This window comes from Lactuca sativa, chromosome 3 (genome assembly GCF_002870075.4).
Source record: "Lactuca sativa cultivar Salinas chromosome 3, Lsat_Salinas_v11, whole genome shotgun sequence".
In the NCBI taxonomy this organism is placed as follows: Eukaryota; Viridiplantae; Streptophyta; class Magnoliopsida; order Asterales; family Asteraceae; genus Lactuca; species Lactuca sativa.
This window is the reverse complement of record NC_056625.2, coordinates 264,659,003-264,681,992: the sequence shown is the minus strand read 5'-3', so window position 1 is coordinate 264,681,992 and position 22,990 is coordinate 264,659,003. Positions and strand designations below refer to the sequence as shown.

At 33.6% G+C, this 22,990-nt stretch overlaps 4 protein-coding genes across 4 annotated transcripts; 3 read left to right on the top strand and 1 right to left on the bottom strand.

Moving 5' to 3' along the window:
- The first annotated feature begins 7,589 nt into the window (after positions 1-7,589).
- LOC111888095 (uncharacterized) lies at positions 7,590-9,228 on the top strand. The gene is made up of 5 exons (XM_023884203.3): positions 7,590-7,766; positions 8,360-8,474; positions 8,558-8,647; positions 8,748-8,846; positions 8,953-9,228. The coding sequence occupies exons 1-5, from the start codon at positions 7,699-7,701 to the stop codon at positions 9,061-9,063; spliced, it is 483 nt and encodes a 160-aa protein (XP_023739971.1). The 5' UTR covers positions 7,590-7,698; the 3' UTR covers positions 9,064-9,228.
- Positions 9,229-10,872: 1,644 nt separating this feature from the next.
- On the top strand, positions 10,873-13,450 carry LOC128132941 (uncharacterized). The gene is made up of 3 exons (XM_052769956.1): positions 10,873-12,015; positions 12,092-12,558; positions 12,631-13,450. Exons 1-3 carry the CDS (start codon positions 10,873-10,875, stop codon positions 13,448-13,450), a joined length of 2,430 nt encoding a protein of 809 aa, XP_052625916.1.
- Positions 13,451-13,492: 42 nt separating this feature from the next.
- Positions 13,493-14,352, top strand: LOC128132940 (histone chaperone cia1-like). The gene is made up of 2 exons (XM_052769955.1): positions 13,493-13,819; positions 13,915-14,352. Exons 1-2 carry the CDS (start codon positions 13,493-13,495, stop codon positions 14,350-14,352), a joined length of 765 nt encoding a protein of 254 aa, XP_052625915.1.
- A 971-nt stretch (positions 14,353-15,323) lies between these two features.
- Positions 15,324-15,750, bottom strand: LOC111888084 (uncharacterized). The gene is made up of 2 exons (XM_023884189.1): positions 15,595-15,750; positions 15,324-15,485 (listed from the first exon to the last, which is right to left on the bottom strand). The coding sequence occupies exons 1-2, from the start codon at positions 15,748-15,750 to the stop codon at positions 15,324-15,326; spliced, it is 318 nt and encodes a 105-aa protein (XP_023739957.1).
- Positions 15,751-22,990: the final 7,240 nt, after the last annotated feature.

Here is a 22,990-nt window from a genome sequence, read left to right as displayed (position 1 = left end):
TGTTAAATGTAAAACCTAAACTGTAATCATAAATTAACTCAAAAATTTTCTAAAACTATTTACATAATAAACTGTATGCATTATGTGCAACGCACATACATTTGTCCAATATATATAATAATAGATACATATTTTTAAGCGCCACATGCATTTGAAACCCTAAAAAAATGCATCAAATTTCAACATAATATATCTAATATATTAATTTAAATATGTTATTAAATGTGAAATACTATAAGATTAATGTAGACATAGAAAACGTGTCGTGTTGTGTCGGGTTCGTGTCGTGTCGATTCGTATCGTGTCAAGACATTAAACGGGTTGAAAGAGCTTGACCCTAACCCGACTCGTTTAATTATTATGTCATGCCGTGTCAACCTGTTTATTTTCGTGTCGGTTTCGTGTCAAGTTTCGAGTTAAGGTTTAGACATTGTAAATATGTTGTGTCATGTCGGGTTGAAATATTTTAAAGGTTGGAAAATAGGAGTTGTGGAGGCAAAAAGGAAAAAGTGAAACACTGGAGTTATGAGATGGAATGACAAAACTTATAGTAAGTTTAAAAGGAAAAATGAAAAGAATTAAAGTTGGGGAGCAAAAGGGATAGGTTGTGAGAATGATTAAAATTAAGTAACTTTGAAATTTTGAATATTACTTCTAATTATTGAGTTTGACCAACTACAAGTCTATAACATATAATATATTTATAAAATATGAAATTTATAATAAATAATATATAATTAAACGGGTCATATTCAAGTCATCTTCTAGTTGAAAGTCTTGACCCTAGCCCTACCCGTTTAATTATCGTGTCGTGTCGTGTCAACCCGTTTACATAAACGTGTCGAAATTTCTGACCCTAACCCGCTAATTTCGTGTCGGATTTGTGTCGAGTCATATTTTGCGAGGTCTAGATTAATTGTAGCTTTTTTGAATTTTCAATTAAATATTGTTAAAATGTTAATTTAAATATAATGTTAAATACAAAGTAAATAAAATGTCATTTATGTATTATATCAAATCCAAAGTTATCAATATAATATACTTAAAATGTTAATTTAAATATAATATTAAATCCAAAATATAAATAAATATCATTTATATATCATATTAAATCCAAAAGATAAATCAAAATATCGAATAAACTTAAAAATAGTAAGAATATTTTTTAAAATTAATTTAAAACATTTAAATGTTTTAAATGTAAAACCTAATTTGACATGTCAAATTAAATAAAAATACCTAAAAATATTATTTATAATAGTATTTTTTCTCAAAAACAAGTGGTTTCTTTTATTAATTTCACAATAACAATAGTTAAAAATATTATAAAGTTATGAATGACATTACATTACATTACAAATTGGTCAAATAATCAATATTTAAATTAAATAATAATAACTATCAAAAGTAAAGGTTAAATCAAACGTTCACAAATCAACGCGAGTAACACTATTAAATAATAAGATTTTAATAGATATTATAATATGATTTAAAATTGTTACAAATATATATAACAAATTATGTAAGAAAATATTATTTCTTTTTTAACATATATAACATAATTATTTTTAAAATTATTTGTAAAAAATTTAATTATATAATTTTATTTTCCGCGTTATATGCTTATTGTTGGACACATAGCGTTTAAAAATTTGTAGGAGCTTTTAGCATTTAGCCTTTAAAAAAAACTCAAAAAAGACCTTGTTAGCATAATCTTTTAGCTTATAAGTTAAACAAAGCGTTACAAATTCAAAAGCTACTTCAAATAGCTTTTGTTAGCTTTTAGTTTTTAGTTTTTAACAAATTTTACATATTTAAAAGCTAACAACTACTTTTTCCAAACACTAATACATAAATAAAAACTATAAATTTTTGTTACCATATAGTTTTGTCAAACACACATCTGTCGTATGACGTGTTGTCGTGTTCAACAAAACTAGTTGGTAGCAGGTAGCGTCATCAGATAGCTGATAACTTTTTGTTAAACGCTATGTGAAATAGTTTTTTAGATTTTGAACGTTTTGTTTAAACTAAAGGCTAAAAGTTTTTTTTGTTAAAAAACAGACGTTTAGAAGCTCTAAGTTCCAAAACGATCCCAAACGTTTTGTGACAAACACACCCTTAAGTCAAAAGATGTCCATTGTCTATAAATACAAAGGGTAGACTTTAAACTAGGAGTGTTCGTTTGGATGGATCGGTTTGATCCGATCCAATCAAGTGAATCCAAATTGATTTCGGTTTTCAAAACATGGATCCGAATAGTCCAAACTAAATTCAAATTCGATCCGATCCAATCCAATTCCAATTCGGTTGGATCGGTTTTTATAATTCGGTTTTCAAAAATCGAAACATTTTAAAACGATAAATAATTATAATATTATCAACTTTACACAAGAAACAAAAACAAATTATTTACTTGTGATTTGAAATTTATAAAGAATTACTACGAAGATATATTATAGTTAAATATTTTATAAATAGAAAACTTTTGAGAGAAAATGCATATTAATGTTTTTTATCGGATGAAACGTTTTGAACCTATTTCAAAAAATAAATTACAAAATTAATAAATAATTATAGATATATATGTTATAAATAAATAAATAATAAATGTTTATTCGGTTTTTTCGGACTATTCGGTTCTTATTTTATAAACCAAAACCAATCCGAAATCCAAAATAATAATTCGGTTTGATTGAAAACCAATCCAAAAATCCAAATATCCGAACCAAATAGTCCAATCTAAATTGTCCAATTGGACAATTCGGTTTTATCCAAATTATGAATAGTCCTACTTTAAACAAGTTACACATAAAATACCATAATTTTTTTTATCATATTCTTGTTTATTCATTGATGCTCATACATTTATCATAGAAATATATTCTTAGATATCGATTTAAAAATACGGTATAATCAATACCAAGATCGAAGGTATTTTCCAGCCTCTGACTTTCTCGATGATCCAGATATCCATCGTTATCTTGTGTTTGTTTATTATGATATACGCTTTGTCCTTTAAAATTCACCACACTCCGTAGTTCAATATTGGCGTGCAGTTCATTTCTCAGCCAAGTCTTATTTCTTAGTAATAAAATAGGAAATAATATATATGATATTAAAAAGGGAAAATGACTCTTGAGGGTAATTAACTTTTGCGTTTGTACTCATTTGGTCCTTTTTCTTTTTTTTGTATTCAATATACCATCGAACTTGTTGTTGGTGTTTACCATAGCCCTTTTGACCGGCTTTTGACCTGTGATAGCCGGTCAAAGGGTTATGGTGAACACATACAACAAGTTCGATGGTATATTGAGTACAAAAAAAAGAAAAGGGACCAAATGAGAACAAACGCAACAGTTGGTTACCCTCCTGATTCATTTTCCCTTTACTCATTTACAACAAATCCCACATCATTTCCTACTGATATTAATGACTTTTATGAGATTCATTCTTGCTTCTCTTCAAAACATAACCTACGAAAGGACATTATTCATACATGTACAACTTTGTAATGCCCTTGAATATTTATTAGGGGAATCTTGACTAAGCAGACGCATTTCATGACTACATTTACATTTCCAATCAAATGATTTATCGTATCATGGATTCTAGACAAGTCTACAAACGAGTGGAATCACAAGTGCTATGATTTTTTAGTTTACTTAGCTTTAAGATCGAACTCATGGGATAAGATACAACATCAGTATGTACAATACAATGGTGTATTGTACATACTGATGTTGTATCTTATCCCATGAGTTCGATCTTAAAGCTAAGTAAACTCAAAAATCATAGCACTTGTGATTCCACTCGTTTGTAGACTTGTCTAGAATCCATGATACGATAAATCATTTGATTGGAAATGTAAATGTAGTCATGAAATGCGCCTGCTTAGTCAAGATTCCCCTAATAAATATTCAAGGGCATTACAAAGTTGTACATGTATGAATAATGTCCTTTCGTAGGTTATGTTTTGAAGAGAAGCAAGAATGAATCTCATAAAAGTCATTAATATCAGTAGGAAATGATGTGGGATTTGTTGTAAATGAGTAAAGGGAAAATGAATCAGGAGGGTAACCAACTGTTGCGTTTGTTCTCATTTGGTCCCTTTTCTTTTTTTTGTACTCAATATACCATCGAACTTGTTGTCTGTGTTCACCATAACCCTTTGACCGGCTATCACAGGTCAAAAGCCGGTCAAAAGGGCTATGGTAAACACCAACAACAAGTTCGATGGTATATTGAATACAAAAAAAAGAAAAGGGACCAAATGAGTACAAACGCAAAAGTTAATTACCCTCAAGAGTCATTTTCCCTATTAAAAATGCTTTCTCAATTTATTTTATATGTAAGTGTCCGGAAGGTGCTAGTTTTTAACTCCTTTAATCTTAAAAAAACAGTTTCACCAATAATTATATATTTAAATATTTCCAATTTTGCTAATATAATAAACTATTATCGATATTCTAAATATGTTCAAATTGTTAATCGTTAATAAATAATATTTATAAGCCCGAACTATTTTCACCAAAAAATGATACATTACTTAAAGAGAAAAAATATTATAATATTATTAATATCTCAAGAAAAAAATATATAAAAGTTAAATACAAATAAAAATATATTAATATTATAAATAAATGTATGTGTTATATATATATATATATATATATATATATATATATATATATATATATATATATATATATATATATATATATATATATAAAATACCAAAATAATAATAATAATAATAATAATAATAATCTCAGATCTTATAGTATAAAATTTATGAGGTGCACTTGCGCCAACCTTTATTGAAAGGTGACATAGAAAGTGTGGTGGAGTTGTGGTACGTTGTATGAAATTGAGGAATGAGTTGTATGTTCTTTTTACTTCAAGATTCACTTTATTCATTTATTTACTTTTATTTTTAACTTCTAAAGAAGGATTCCAAGGTGTTTTTATTTAATTTTAAGATAAAATTTTGCACCTGGACTTATTTCTTTCGTATGTATAATGTTAATATTTTAATTATGCAACGTATAAAATAAATAGATCGGAATGTGTCTAAAGTCTAAACATATCGGGATGGGTTGACTCCGGACATTGGTTGTATGTTCTCTTTATATTTACCATAGATAGTAAATATGTTTAATTTGAAACTATATTATTATTATTATTATTATTATTATAAGATTGTATCTTATTCAAAAGTATTTGATCAACTTTTATTATTAGTTTAGGATCTGTCTTCATGTCAAAACGAATATTAGATCTATTTAAGAGACATTATATTATTTATGAGATGCTAATGAATCATTATTTGATATGCTACAAATCTTAGTGTTAGAATATAAGGTCGTAATAATTTATAGTTTAAATTTTATTGTAATGACCAGAACAAATATTTTAGAATTAGATAACATTTTTTTTTATAAATAAAACTGAATTTTTTATAATTAAACTTCACACATTAACCATAAGACCTTTAAGTTGTCTTTATCTTAACTCTTAAGCACTTTGTATCTTTGTATGAAAAGAATCCTTTAGTTAAACCTCCATTGTCCCCACTTATACATCACTTTACATCCTCACAGTATTGTCTAACTTGCATTTCTAACCCCTTACCACTAACTTCTGTAAATACGGGTCAAGTGGGATAAAAAAATGTTAAGAATATTTTCATTCAAAAGCAACAAACAAAGTATTAAGATTTTAATGACTAAAAGCGAACGATTTAAGATAATAGAGGGATTAGTTTTGTAACTAATAGAAACTTATATAAACTCACGCGCGTACCTAAGAAATGACGTCGCACTTGTTAAGTAATAGCCACGTGCATGACGCGTGCGCAGCCGGCTGCTTGCTATTGGTCCAACTACGTGTATGACCACTAGATGCCACGTGGTACGTTGTTAAAGGACGTGGACACCACGTAGCTTGAGGCCGCGCGTATGATTAAACGTCATGTGATTTTCAAAATCCATTGTTTACTAGTCAGCTATGAGCAAAGGGTCACCTTCTTGCCTTGATGATATCTTGTCAGTCAAAATATTGCCTCTCACAAATAAAAATGACATTCTACCCCTTCTTTTGCACTTGAGATAGCAAACCAATAATAGTACATTTATGTTAAAACTAAGAGGAATAGTAATATGAGCAGACTTTTCTTTAAAAGAAAATCAAAATTAGTTGTTTATAACCTAAATATTCAAAATTTTAACCTTTTAAAACCACTATAAATATTAACATTAACCTTCATTTGTTATTACATTCAAACCTTCACAAAATTTCAATTACTTCTCTCAAACTCTCTATATTTGAGCTTCAAAATGTTTCTCGAAAAACTCCAAGAAGCTACAAGAAAACATCTACAAACCCTTCTTCTCCAAACCCTCCATCACCCTTGTTCTATCAACCTCATATATATCATCCGATCTATTTACCACCCATGTAGATTATCATAAGAATAATTCATATGGACCTAACCAATTTCAATTTCAATCCCAAATGTCACTCACACCCCAAAATGACATTTCTTATTTGCCCGAGAATGAATGTTGCATTGTTGAGAAGGTGAATGCAAAAATTATGAAGAAATATAATCTCTAAGATATGCGGGCTTTTAACTCGTGTTCTAAGTATTTTCATTATGTTTTACTGTGTTTTAGATGGTGTTATTTTCCCTTCAGTCAATGAAATTCTAGTTTTTAAAAAATCGTTAAGTTAACCCACCCCGCTAAATGACATGGTAAGGATGGTGTGTGGCAAAACTTATTTGACAATGATATGACAGACACAAAATTGAGGTTGTAGTGCATCAAACGTTATATCACTCCTGCCAGCCCAATAATGATGTGTGTGTGTGTATATATATATATACACACACACACACATACACATACACATGTCAAAAGGAATGAACAAAACTAAAACCGAAATTGCAAAATCAAAACCAAACCTAAACTGTTGGTATCGGATTTAGATTTTTTAACCGAAAATTTGATATTAATTGGAATAAAAACGATTATAATTAAAAAGGAAAAACAACAATATAATTCCATATACAAAACACAATCGAACAAAAGTAATCGAAATAGATATAGGGTTTGAAATATTTTCACATACAATTGAAGAATTGGAAGTGATGTGTATTTCATATCATATTTTTAACCGACAATTTATCCTAAAATGTACAAATAAATTTTATTTAAAACATAAATAATAATATAATTTTTTTCTGAATTTAAATATGATATAATTTATTGAATCTATTCAACATAACATAATATAATATCATATCGTATTTTATTATCTTGTTTATGCTGTACATTTAATCCCATTTATAATTATATTCGATCGTAACAAAAAAAACTTCAAAACTATAATACTACATATCAACAATCCGTTTATTCTTGCCCTTTAAATTTTGACTTTTTAAATGAGAATATTGAACAGGGGAACAAACCGTTCATTTTTAAACCAAGGGTCCTCATTTTGATAAATACACGTAACTTTGAGGGGTAATAATGTAAGCTGTTTTTTAAAGCGGTAGATTTGCCCAAAATTTAAATAGGATCCCAGTGCCCATCTCTTCTCCACGACAGTCGCCTCAGTCTCTCTTTCTTTGTCTTCGCCTCTTTGAGTCTTTGTAAAATTCCAGAGAGAGAAACAGAGCTTGCAGCTGCATCAATGGCGTTCTTATCTTTCGTCGGCCGTGTTCTTTTCGTCTCCGTCTTCGTTCTATCTGCGTGGCAAGAGTAAGCTCCATTTCTTCAACTTCAGATCTGTCTCCTTTGAAAAATTCAGTGTGTTTTGTACGTCATCGCAATCTTCAGTACTGTATTACCCGATTCTTTTTAAATTTCACCTTTGTGGTTTCGGATCTGAAAATTTGAATTCTGTTGAGTTATTTTTCTCAGTATGTCTTCGAATTAGATGTGGTTCTAAGATTTTTGATCTATGGAACTATAATTGTGATTTACTATTTGATACGAAATTTCATGGGAGATTTATGGTCTGGTAAGGTTATTAGGTGTTTTGTTTCCAAATAGAACCAAATTATTTTGTAGTTATGGCGTAAGTTTGCTTGATTGATGAAATTGAACTCTTCGATTTAATATCACACCTTGAATTTTACTTTACTCGAAGCTGAATCTAGCTCCTCCCATGAAAATAGCACAAATAGATCTTGTCATGCAAGCTATTAACCTTTTGTACTATTTCATATGATAGCTTCGACATCATTTCAGAAATCTTAACTCTTCAATCATTGCAATTAGGAGTAGATGCCCTTTTCATAGTTGATAATCATAATGCTCATTTCCCTCATGGTGTACTTTGTTTCTTACAGGTTTAATGACTTTGGAGTCGATGGTGGATCTGCAACAAAAGCCATTACACCAAAATTCAATCTCCTTTCAAAGCATTTCACAACACATACAGGCTTACAAGTGCCTGATTTTGAGGTAATACATTTCACAATTTACTAATTTACTTTCAAACATCTTTAATTTACATTATCATGGATGATTACAATTTACATATACAGATCAAAATCTTGGTTGCTGGAGCCATAGCTTTTAAAGCAGTTGGAAGCATTCTTTTCATCTTTGGAAGTACCATTGGTGCTACTCTACTGGTTAGCAATTATTTCCAAAAAAAGAAAAATCAAATTTTCTGTTTCTTTTTAAAAAAAATTCAATTGGGTAATCTTTAATTGTTTTAACACATGTTTACAGATTGTGCATCAGTTGATTGTTACTCCCATGTTATATGACTTCTACAACTATGACATTGAGAAGAAGGAATTCCTCCAACTTTTCATCAAATTTACACAGGTTAGAAAAGAAAAGAAAAAAAAAAGGCACATACTTTTCTTTGTTTACTTTTATAATTTAATCTTTTATTTAGAAAATAAGTTTGATTTTTGGTTGGGTTTTGTAGAGTTTGGCATTGTTGGGGGGGCTTTTGTTCTTCGTTGGAATGAAGAACAAGAACTCTATTCCGAAGAAAACTTCTGCAACAAAGAAGAGTCACAAAACAAAGACTGTTTAAGAGAGAGATGATTTTGTTTGTAAGGTTGCATTAAGATTTTTCTAGATTTTTGTGCCATTTTATGCACTTCTTTTGTATGGATTATGTTTAGTTTTGTTGTTGTTACGGAATTATGCAAACATTTTTTGAGTTGGTTTTTAGTTTAAGATTTCTATTATTAATTTATTTCGCTCTCTTTTCTTATCTTTACTTTTGATTATTGTTTTTTCCATTTAAAAAAATGCGTTTTTGTGTTTAATGATGTTTGAGTGAATTAGTTGTTAATGCCCAATATATATATATATATATATATATATATATATATATATATATATATATATATATATATATATATATATATATATATATATATATATATATATATATATATATATATATATATATATATATATATATATATATATATATATATATATATATATATGGAAAAATGAATATACATTACAGCCCCACCTAAGTTTAGGTACTAAACCTCATGAAAATACATTGTTTTACTATATAAAGATTGAAATTAGGGGTTCAATATTAACACTTGAAGATGTACATTAAGGATCGACAAAATAGTTTTGATAAAGAAGCAAGAATATTGATTATTTTCGGCCTTCGTGACAGTGGAAAAAAGTAATGTTTACTAGAATGAAGAAATAAACGATAATGGAGGAAAAAAACATAGATGATAAAACCATAATAAAGGAAAGAAATGTTATAGTGGATGGTATATTACCAAGTGAAAATCAAAACGAGTATATTTCCTAAGTTAAAGCAAAATATTTTAAAGATTTAGTACCTAAGCTTAGGTAGGGCTGTAATGTATATTCTCTAACCCCATATATATATATATATATATATATATATATATATATATATATATATATATATATATATATATATATATATATATATATATATATATATATATATATATATATATATATATATATATATATATATAAAAGTAAAGATGTATCGCTCAAAACGAGGTTCGTAGGCTAATCAAAAGATTGCTTTCATGTATTGTGTAAATGCTTAAAATTAAGAGCAGGGGTTATTTTTATTTATTTATTTATTTTTAATTAGTTGGAGGAGGGTGTTTGGGATTATTTATTAAAATGATTTATTAATTTATTGGTATTTTTTTTAAATGAATAAGCTAAAAAGGTGTTTGGTTTTATAATAAATGCTTTTTTATTTGGTTTTTTGAAAATAAGTTAAAAAAGTATTTGATTTTGTGATAAGTGTTTTTTCTTTTATTTGGCTTTTTGGCGAGACATAAAAAAGAGGTTTGAGAAGTAACACATACTTGGCTTTTGAAAATTACTTTTTGCCCCCTTTTTACTATCTTGATTTTAGTTTGGTTATTTTATAGGGCTAATGGCACAAAAACCCTCAATTTTGCACAAAATTGACGGATTTGCCCAAAGTTCAAATTTAGGTCCATTTTTGCCTTGAACTTGCATTTATTGTGTCATTTTTGCCAAGTAGCCGGTTTCCCTCTAATCAACCGGTTACCCACTTGCTTAGGTGGAAGGCTAATTAACGTCGTTTGTAAAAATCTCCAATTCCGTTAGATACGTTGTTAAACTGTCGCATCTCATCTCCCTCTATAACCCGATCACTCTTCACCTTATCCCATTTCATCGACTCTATACATAGAGAAAAAAAGGGTTTTCTTGGAGACGATTAGGTTAAAAGTGTTCTTCAACATTTCTTCGAAAGGTAAGGTTTTTACAGGTTGACTGAAATTACATTTACATTCAACATTTGTTGAAATGTGTTCCTAAAGTTAGTGTGTTGATGCAGGAGGGTGTAATGGATTCATCAGACGAAGGGTACGCTGACCCCTTTGCTGGCATACATGAGCCATTTGCTGGCTTGACTGAAATGGATTATGAACTCCACAACATTTACATGGACCACGAACCAGAGGAAGAATTTGTGTCCTCACTTGATAAATGTAAGGATATCTTCCTAAATGTTCTATTAAGTGATGAAAACCTACGAAATTCTAGTATGGCAGATGAAATCAGAGCACAAGTATACCATGCTACTGATTGGCAGAGTAACGAAGATGAACAGGAGGTATTGAAAAACAACTATAGAATTCATGACCCAACCATCAAGTGGGACAAGATGGTACCAAAGCTTGGTGACATCTTTGAATCCCCTGCCCAACTAAAGTTTTGTGTCACCAATTATGCAGTCTCACATGGCTATAGAATATACTTTGAAAAATGTGATAGTCAAAGAATTGTAGCTAGATGTGGAAATAGGAAGGAAGAGAATAAATGCCCTTTCAGAATTTATGTTGCATGGATGTACAAAGAAAGATCTTTTCAGATCAAAGCTATGAATGGTGACCATAAATGTTCTAGGCAGTTTAAGTTTGGATCCATTGTGTCCCCTGAATGGATTGGAAGACATTATGTGACTGAAATTGCAAATAAGCCAAAGATGAAACTTCAGGAAATGATTGACGACATCAGACAAAGGTATAGGTGTGTGGTATCTATAGGACAAGTTAGAAGGGCAAGGAAATGGGCCAAAAATTTAATAGAAGGTAAACTCACTGAGCATTATGCAAGGATATGGGATTATGCCCATGAATTGTTAAGGTCAAACCCGGGGTCCACATGTCAAGTTGGTGTAACAACCAATCCAGATGGAAAGAATTATTTTCACAGGTTTTACATTTGTTTCAAAGCACTAAGTGTTAGTTGGAAAAGAGGATGTAGGAGAGTAATTGGGCTAGATGGGTGCTTTCTAAAGGGGCAGGTGAAGGGTGAACTGCTAACAGCTATTGGTAGAGATGCCAACAACCAGGTCTATCCAATTGCTTGGGATGTTGTTGATGTGGAAAATAAGTCCAACTGGACTTGGTTCCTTGAGCTACTCAGTGGTGATCTAGACCTTATTGATGGAAGGGGGTTGGTAGTTATATCAGATCAACATAAAGTAAGTTTCTTTATAACATATTAATCCTTTTTCAAATTACTTATAAATACTTACATGTATGCTGGTTTTTGTATAGGGTTTGCTGCAATCCGTTAAAGATGTATTGCCACATGTGGAGCACAGGCAATGTGCCCGACACATATATGCAAATTTTAGAAAAGCTTACACTGGGTTGGAGTTCAAGAAGCTGTTTTGGGTTGCAGCTATGAGCTGTGTGGAAGGTGATTTCAAGAGACATATGGACAAAATTAAAAAGCTCAATACTGGTGCATATGAGCATCTGATGTCCAAAGAACCCGAAACATGGTGTAGAGCTTACATGAGTACAGGGTATGCATGTGAGGCAGTGGAGAATGGTATATCAGAGTGCTTCAACTCCATCATTGTGGGTGCTAGGAAAAAACCATTGATCACAATGCTTGAAGAAATAAGGATATACATCATGGATAGGTTTGCTCACATGATTGAGGAAAGCACTAGATGGAATACCCGTATATGTCCAGCAGTGTTAAAGAAGATGAAGCTTTTTGGGAAGAACATGAGGTAACACTTTAACATGTAACTTTTGTTTTAATTTCATTAGGTAACACTTGAACACGTAACTTGTGGATGTAGGTTTTGGTTAATAATTCATAGTCAACAACATGTGTTTGAAGCAAGGAGAGGATGTGATAGCTACATGGTGGATTTAGATGGAAGGCATTGTACCTGCAGGTTATGGGATCTGGCTGGGATCCCATGTGTTCATGCAATTGCAACCATCAACTACATCCATCAAACACCCGATGAGTATATTGATGACATGTTTTCCAAGGAACAATTCCTTAAGTGTTACTCTGCTAACATTAGTCCAGTGAATGGTTCAAATCTATGGCCTCAAACTGAATACATAAAGCCCTTGCCACCAGTGTCAAGGAGAATGCCTGGTAGGCCAAAGGTCAATAGAAGGAGACATGTAAGTGAAAATGATGGAAGAGTACACACCCCAAGAACTGTAAGGTGTGGTAAGTGCTTTGAGTATGGCCATAACCAGAAGGGATGCAAGAATGCAACCAGGGAACCTATCCCTATGCCACCAAAGAAGAAAGGAAGGCCAAGGAAGGAACAAGATGAACCCAATCAAGCATCATGTGATAGGTCCGAGAGGCAGGAACCTGTCCCTATGCCACCAAAAAAGAAAGGAAGGCCTAGGAAAGAGAGGCAGGAAGCAGTTCCTATGCCACCAAAGAAGAAAGGAAGGCCAAGGAAAAAGGTCCATTCTGACCCAAATCAAGCATCAGGTTCTAAATCTGTTAAAAGCAAAAATGATGGTTTAGATGGTCATGTTGAAGGTAGGGGATGTGAGGAACAAGTGAAGGATTTGTTTGACAATGAAGATATTGATGATGACAGTCTGGTTGATATGATGTGCACTTTTGAAGCTTCTCTTAGCTAACCAAAGGATAATTATCAGAAAAGTGATGGATTCCAAGATGCAATGGATGCTATTATTCAAAGTATTCTTCATGCTAATGATGACAAAGGTGTTGAGGAAGTTGAACCTGACCTGACAAAACAACTTGATGAGGTTGAAGATGCAATGGATGCTATTCTTAAAGGTACAGATGAAAAAATTCAGTCTGAGAATGAGGGTAATCCTGAACCTGAATTCATTGAAGGAAATGCAAGTGATGTTCTCCCAGAGATGGTGATGCTAGATCTAGAAAGTGTAGCAGACCTACTTGGAGCAGGATATAGCATGGCTGAAATAGAGAGCTTGAGAGGGGTTAAAGTTGAATTGGATGATATGCCAGCAGTTGAGATGGTTAGTTTCACTCCAACATTTTATAATTGCTAACATTAGTATCAAACATGTTTATATCTTTTATTAATAAGTATTCTTCAAATTTTTATTAACAGGATGTGAATGAAGTTGAGGATATTCCATATGTTGATGGTGTGATGGAAGGAAATGAAGATGATGGTCTTATAAATGATGGTGTGGAGGGAAATGAGGGTCATGGTGAAGGTGATGATGCTGATGAAGTAGCAGGTGAGGGTGATGGTGAGGTTGATGGTGATGGTGCTGGTGAGGGTGATGGTGATGGTGCTGGTGAGGGTGATGGAGAGGGTAATGGTGCTGGTGCTGGTGAGGATGATGGAGAGGGTAATGGTGCTGGTGCTGGTGAGGATGATGCAGCAGATATGGAGGGAAATGATGCTGATGATGAAGGTCATGTACCACCTAGAAGGACAAGAAAGCCCTCAGAAAGGATCATCCTGCAAAAGCTGAAGAAACCTTGTTTTGACAAAGATGGAAGGGGTTCCACATCTAGCTATCCAGTAGATTTGGAGTAGTTACCTAGGTATATGGGGGCAATAGTGGGGATGGTATCATTGGGCAATTGTATAGGTAGCCCTTTTTGGTTAGTTTTTGATATACACCCACTACTTGCAGCATACATCCATTTGTTTAGTGTTACATTATTGCTTGCCTTTTTTGGATATTGTTTAGGCTTTTGGGTACATGTTTTGGTATACAAAATGGATGGCTGCTACATGATAGTAAAACTTATGTAATGGATGCTTTATATTAAGGTTTATAATGGATGCCCCCTATTATGGTAACCATGATGTTTTTATTTTATTTTCTAGTACATGTTAAGCATTAGCAATGTACTTTCATTAGTGCAATTCCTTTTATGCAAGTTATTGCAATTCCACTCATGCAAAGTTTACTTTCATTGTGAATGTAACCAAGGGTATTTTAGTACAATTCCTTTTATGCAATGTACTTTGATTATACTTCCATTCATGCAACATATACATGTGATAGCAATTAACTACCATTAATAACATTACCATTAATACCCTTAATACATTACAAACATGCAACATTCAACCGTATGCAAGTTAGTGCAATTCCATTAATACCTTTCATGCAATTCCACTCATGCAATTCCATTAATACCATTAGTGCAACATTCAGCCATATGCAAAGTAAGATAACAATTAACACCATTAATAACATTACCATTAATACCCTTAATACATTAGTGCAATTCCATTCATGCAAAGTTTACTTTCATTGTGAATGTAACCAAGGGTATTTTAGTACAATTCCTTTTATGCAATGTACTTTCATTGTATTTCCATTCATGCAACATATACATGAGATAGCAATTAACTACCATTAATAACATTACCATTAATACCCTTAATACATTACAAACATGTAACATTCATCCGTTCAAAAAAAAAAACATTACAAAGATGTAACAATTCTTGATTATCCTTAATATATTACTAATACAGGAAAACCAACAAAACTACATCTTAATAACTACTATTCCTAGCATCAGCGATATAACCACTAACAACCCTATGATCACTTCTAACAATGGCTTGATCTTCTCTGTATGACACATCTCCATATTTTGACCTAGTTCTTCATCCGCCCATTTGAAAAAACCATAGTTGCCTCCTTTCACCTACAACAAAAAAAATAGGGTTCTATAACATACATACGTTCTCTTTGGGTAGTTAGAGCAGCCCTAAAATTTTAGGGAGAAATTAGTACAAAAATAAATAGATTTTTACCTGATAATTAGGGCAGCCCCAAAATTTTCGTCCTGGATTATCAGGTGTTCGTGAGACTGATACACCACAAACATCACCACAGTCGCATCTTATTACCTTCTTGTTCCTCATTCTTGTACCACCATTAAAGCTTGATCTTGAAGACAAAGTTGTCATTTTTCCGTTGTAGTCTGTGACTAATTGTGGCCTGTGGGGGTCGAAGGGATCAATTGCACACGAGGATGTCTATGAAAGAGTTATTAAATGATAAATGCCAAGTATCTTCCACCTAAGCAAGTGGGTAACCGGTTGATTAGAGGGAAACCGGCTACTTGGCAAAAATGGCACAATAAATGCAAGTTCAAGGCAAAAATGGACCTAAATTTGAACTTTGGGCAAATCCGTCAATTTTGTGCAAAATTGAGGGTTTTTGTGCCATTAGCCCTATTTTATATGTAAAAAGTGAACCAATTTTTAAAAACTGATTTATTGATTTTTACCAATATAAAAAACTAATGTAAATATTTTTTAAAAAAAAATTATTTTCCTATACCATTACAAACACACTCTTAACGTCACAAAAGAACCTGCAAATAACCCCGAATTTCACAGGTCAAACCATGAAATTTCAAGTGCATGTGAAATGGGTTTGGATATGGTGGATCTCCACCATATTTAGAGGTGCACAGACATGGTTTTTGTTTTTTGTTTTTTTTTTGTTTTTTTTTTCTTATTCAAAACCAGATAAACCTGTGTCTATGCAAAAACATATATATCTATAGAAATCGGTTAGGATCAGTTTGAAAAAAAAAATTTCACAAAATTTTAGAGCACATTTGGTAGTAAAGATATTATAGGTTTTCATGAAAATGAAAATGAAAATTTTAAAAATGCGTTTGGTTGATTCAATTTTCAAAATTTTTATAAAAAAATAAAAATTCTATGTTTTTCAAATTGTATATAAATTAGAAAGTGGTTTCTAAAGTTTTCCAAAGCTTTCTAAATTTCTAAAATAGAAAATTAAAACTTCACTGATTACAATTAAACGTGTTTTCTAAAATTTTCATTGAAAAATAAAAACGAAAACTCAACTCAACTTTATGAAAACGTTTTCTAGAAAAATGAAAACAATGTTCCACAACCAAACGCATTTTTATTATTTTGCCGAACTTGCTTTCGATGTTGGAATTTAACGAAACTTCAACAGTTGATTAGAAGCGAGACTGTTTAGAAGGTAAAAAAAAACATTTTCAACTTTTAGTTTTTAAAAAAGTATTTCATGGATGTGGCTTGTTGCAAGAAATCCTTGAGGGATTCATAAACTCAAGGAAATAAGAGAATCTTGTGGAACTTTGGATATGGGATTTATTAGATGCTTAACTACTTAATTAGACCATATTCATCGTAAAGTATGTTCATAATCATGAATTCATACTTGGGATGTGGTTGGAAGCTAAACATGAATAATTACTTGATTCCTAAGTGATTCTAATGATTTTTTAGCCATAATGTAATACCAAGCTTTGGACATGTTTCTCTTAAAATGTATTAATGTTTCAAGTTTTGAATTTTTGGTGGCCAAGCGTGGTGAATGAGTCCCACAACATGGCCATGGCAAGTGATTTTGTGAAGGCTAAGTAAGTGTCATGGTGTGGCAATCTATTTGCCACGGCGTGGCCGCTGTTTAATGACAAACCCTAGTTTCGGGATTTATGCCCTTATTTAAGGTATGTGATAGCAAGGGTTGTCTACCCCCAACCTCTAACACTCTCCCTCAGTCTCCATAAGCAAACCCTAGCCTCCATTGCTAACTCTTGAGCTTTTGTGGTGTGTGGTGGTTTTTTGAAAAAGAAAAAAGGTGCCCTTGAGCTTTGTTTCAACAAGTAACTCTCCCCATCCTCCTTGTACATGCTTTCTGGACCTTGTAAGTCCTCAAGATCTGATTTTTATGCTACCAACTTCTAGATCTAGCCCTTTTGTCCCTTAATCTTCATGGTGTGAGAGTTTGAAAGGTTGGATTCCATAAAGTTGGCAACTTTATGGATCCTTGTGGTCATCTTAGTGTTATTTGTTTCCGATCTAAGGATCCTTGGAGTTTTGGTCCCATGCTCAAGCTTTGAGTTAATAATTGTCATGTTTTGACCTAAAATGGAAGGGACATGCATTGGACACGCATATCCATAAAGCTATGATTTTTATGGTCCATTAAGTGTAGGAAACCCTTCTAGAAACATTGAACGAGTAACTTTAATTGATTAAGTGCTTAATGGGTGTTTGCATGTCTTGAGTTGCCTCTAAAGACTTAGAGTTTTGACTTATTGAGATGTCTTAATGGATAAAGTTGGAAACTTTATCCATCAAGACCTTGGGATGAACTAGATTTGAGCCTTGGAGCTCGTAGAATCATTGGAAAACAACTTAATATGTTAAGTTGTTCAGACCAGTCCCCAAGGCATGACCTTGGGTTGCCACGACGTGGCGACTGGGTAAGGACCCGTCATTTTTGTCTCTATGCTGCCACAACGTGGCCGATGGATGGGCACGACTTGGAGATTTATTGATTTGGAGTTTTGACTTTTTGACTGTTGACTGTTGACTTTGATCAAGTTTGACTTTAGATCAAATGGAGCATTTTGAGTTATAGATTAAGACTTGGTCCCTATTTGTTGTATAGGTGACCTGTAGAGCCGATATTCGGATCTATGATCATTTCAGATATCTTCTAGACTTCGAGGTGAGTTATCCTCACTGTATTCGTAGGTCGTAGGCACCAATGTCAGGCCACTAGATTATGTCATGTATCCTTGGGTATAATATATTTCTATGCTATAGTGATATGTTAGACTTGTGAATTTGTATGATTACTTGTACTTGGTGGTTATTATTTATCTGTTGCATATGTCGCCATAGGGCGGTTGGGTTGAGACGGTACTATTTTGTGTTATAAGCCAACAAACCCAGGGCAATCTAGTCGAGATATTGTGGGCCAGGGCAATCCATTCGGGAGATTGTAGCCAGGGGTAATCCAATCGAGAGGTTGTATGCCCAAGGGTAATCCAATATTATAACGTGGGCCTTTTCATAAAAACTTTCAGAAAAACCTGATTCGGAACGATTTGAACTTTCAGAAAAACTGTTGCCTTTTCTTTTAAAACCTTTGAACCTTTATTTTCAGAATACGAACATACTCAACTAAATATTTAGAAATCAGATTTTTCTTTGGTTCAGGTTCACTTTATAAAATTTCAGAGCAATCAATCTTATCCTCCACATAAATTTCATTAATGCCACTTTCATCATCAAATTCAAATACATTTTCAACATCAAGAGTATTTTCTGAACTCAATTTAGTGCAAAATGTGTCAAATTTCGGTACAGCATCAGATTTAATTTGCCCTTTATCTTTTTCACTCAATTTTTTTTCAGCATATCCTTATGTTCTTTGGACCGTATGTAAGCTTCAATTTTGTCTAGCCTAATTTTGTAAGAATTTGTGACATCGCCAGAGGAAACAATGGATTTGCTTTTGTAGCAGTATGCATCGATTTCGTCCTTTTTCAGTTCGAGAAAGGTCAAAATCATTTTGTGTATATTATTTCCTATTTCACAATCAAGATGCAGCCGAGTAATATTAAAATAAAGACGTTTAACAATCAAACATAAAATATTTTGTTGTTTCAAAAGCCCTAAATTGTCTCGTTGCAAATAAATCATATCATCCCTAGACCTAGACAGCTCTAACTCCAACTTTTCAATTCACATTCGTCTCTCTTCACTCTTGTTTGTAACCCTGCTGATTTGATCAGTTAAGTTAGAATTACTTAAACACATTCTTTTTAAGTTATCACTAAAACTGGAAACAATAAATTTTAAATCATCTAATTCAGTTTCGTACCGAGAGACATGAATATTAAGAGTCTCAAGAATAGAGTGTACCTTGCTGATCACTTTCTCGCACTCACTGATCTGCTCAAGGACAGGTCTCGCAGCAAAACAGTTGTCAGAAGCATTGCCGTTGTCGGTTGCATATCCTCTTTGATCCGGTACATCATTGCGAACCATCAAACATTTTCCCTCGTACTTAGGGACTTCGGACTTTGCTACGAAACACTCTCCATGTGTAGGCTTGCGAACTTCTTCATCCTCTGAATCGGTTGACCAGACTTCAACTCTTCCAAACTCATCAACATCTTCCTGCACAATTAAAGCAGGCTTAACATTACCAATGTTTTTCTTCTTTCTAAGCTCCTCTATCTTTCTGAGATAGTAAGCTTCATCATCTTCTTCGTCTTTCTTCTCACTCATTCTTCTCAACATGCACTCTTTGGCCAAATGATTTTTGCCAAGAACTCACCTGGCGAAACGTGTCTGGAGGTAGGGCGAACCTGATAATTCTCATTGCCTTGACGTTGCTTAGAAATTTATCCTTTTCATCCCGAGGGATGTCTTTAATGTCAATAAGAAGAGCATTATATTATGCTTGAGTTTTGATGACTCTCCTAGTTCCCATGTGCATGAAAGTTCCCTCTGTCACGGCTTTCCAGATTGTTGTTCCATGGTCTTCGATACCTAAAACGCATTCTTCAAAGTGTAAAGCCCAGACTACATAGTCTCGTGGGAAGAGGATAGGGATTCTGGTTGTAGATCTGATGTTGCTAGAAAGATTGAAAGATAGAGTGTGTGGATCTTCGTGTTACATGTTGTTGATTCACTAAAAACCATAAAGAATCAGATGTGTAAAACTAAAATCGATTTTAGGGCAAAATAAGGATCAAGATCCAACGTCTACAATCAATGAAAACGATGAAGACGACAAGAATAGATCCAATAAAAGTGAAAAACCCTAATAACACTCGACAAAGAATTGTGTATGGTTTACACAATCTCCTGTTATGATACCACGTGTTAAAACAAATAATAATTGATCGATAGATTCTCAACAGTAATGTAAATCAAACAACAAAAGCAATTATCGAAGTTGTGTTGAATGATTAAAATCAATGCCTTAGAAGAGCTCGATGAAAAACTTCTCTGTAAAGGCACGGTAGGGAATCACAAAACGATTAACCCTAATACAATACATGCATGTAATATTTATAGTCTAACCCTAGCTCATAATGATCGATGGACAGGCCCAGTCTGCTAATAATAAAGACTAATTACAAGCATAACAAAATTGACACAACATAATAAATATCCCAACAGTAGCCCGTTGCTAGACGTCAGCTCATGTCTATGTCAGTCTATAATGAATCTTGTGCAAGTGGGAGATTGTTGAATCTATATGCCCAATAATCATTATGGAGTGATATTGCAAATAATATATGATCCTATAGTGTAACAACCCAAAATACGACCCAAATTTTTTTCGTTTTAACACTACTAAAAATCATATACTGAAAATTATCTCATAAAAACCATACATCAATATCTCAAACCAAAAACAAGTATCATGATAAAAACTGTATCAAATCACATCTAAGGTAAAACTAAACAATCTCCTAGGAATAAAAACTAAAGTTGTGGTGTTTGCGATGCCATCATCCGGAGCTCTTCCCTTTGTTAGCGGAAGTACCTGAAACCAAAACTGAAAACCGTAAGCACGAAGCTTAGTGAGCTCCCCCAAACTACCACATACCATACAAACATATAAACAACTACTGGGCCCTGCCCACCGCATCGGACCGAAGTCCGAAAACTGCATCGGACCGAAGTCTGGAACTAACCAGGGCATTGCCCTCTGCATCAGACCGAATTCCGGAAACTGCATCGGACTGAAGTCCGGAACTAACTGCATCGGACCGAAGTCCGGAACTGTCTGGGGCCTTGCCCCTACATCGGACCGAAGTCTGGAAACTGCATCAGACCGAAGTCTGGAACTAACTGAACATAGCATAGCATAAATATATCAACTCGCATAGACACATATACTGCATACTGCATCGGGCCGTAGCCCGGAACACATAACACATAAATCTTGTCTGAGCCACGAAGGCATCAGACATACTAACTACTGCATCGTACCGAAGTCCGGAAACTGCTGCTAACTAAACGAGCCAACATTGTGGCCGTAGACCTGTTCCTACTGGAAGGAAACTCACCTCGTAATCTGGCTGCTGAATGAACTACTCGGGAAACTGTCTCCTGCTGCTCTGGTATCTCCCCGGCTACAATTTCCATAAGTACACTCAATCAATTACTGATAACTATACTGAGGGTAAAATGTCTATATTACCCCTAGTCAAAGTCAACCTCTTGGTCAAAGTCAACATGCAGTTGACCTGACTCGTCGAGTTGGGCCGCCAACTCGTCGAGTCCCTACTCTCATTTCTCGTTTTTGCTCGCCACTACTCGTCGAGTTTGGCATAGACTCGACGAGTTCCTCTTCGATACTAACACTCAGTCAATCTGCATCCGACTCGCTGAGTTGTATGAATAACTCGTCGAGCTCTCCTTCATCACATGAACACTCTGGCTGTGAATCGCCGAGATGTATGAACAACTCGTCGAGTCTGTTCTTGACGTATGAAGATTGCCTTGGACTCGTTGAGTCAGGGCATTGACTTGCCGAGTCCCTCCATGAATGAGTCCAATCTCCGACTCACTGAGTCCACCTATAACTCACTGGTTTCGCTCGGCATAACACATAAAAGGGGAAGAAATCGGGGACTCGCGACTCGACTCGCCGAGTCTGAAGAACAACTCGCTGAGTCGCTTGCATGCAATCACTACTCCGTTGATTCTGCTCAAATCCATTGCATACAACTTATAGATCTGGGTTCCTAAAGCTTGATTAACACGTAAAGTTTCCAACTTTACGTGTATATAGGCATCAATGCGGGTTTAAAGGCTCAAAATGCACTAAAAGAGTAGATCTAGGGTGTTCATGCAAAAAGGGTTCCATAAAGGCAGAAGATCTAAGCTTCTGGAGCTCAAACATAGATTGATCTGAAGGCTATTCGATAACACATGCTTTCAATACTACTACCAAGCCAAAAATGATAAAAAAAAAAAAACAAGCCAAACAAGAGATCTAATTGAGGAATGACAAAGGTTTAAGCTTGATACCTCAAAGAAGACTGTGATACCACCAAAAACTCGGATCTACTTGCTTCTCCCTTGATTCCTCCTCTTCTCTTCTCTTCTTCTATTCCACAAATGAACCACAACTTCACAAAGTGAGAAAATCACACCAAAATGATAAGGGTGGCTAGGGTTTTCGTATGAGGCTTTTCTGTGGGTGAGGGAGGCTACTGAATGCCCAAAGAGTTGTTTAAATAGGGTACAAACCCGGGGATTTAGGGTTTCATCTAGACTGATGGACTCGCCGAGTCCCGAATGTGTACTCGTCGAGTCGTCCACTTACACGTGCTCGAAATCCCGTCTCTACTCGACGAGTCGGGCTGATGACTCGTTA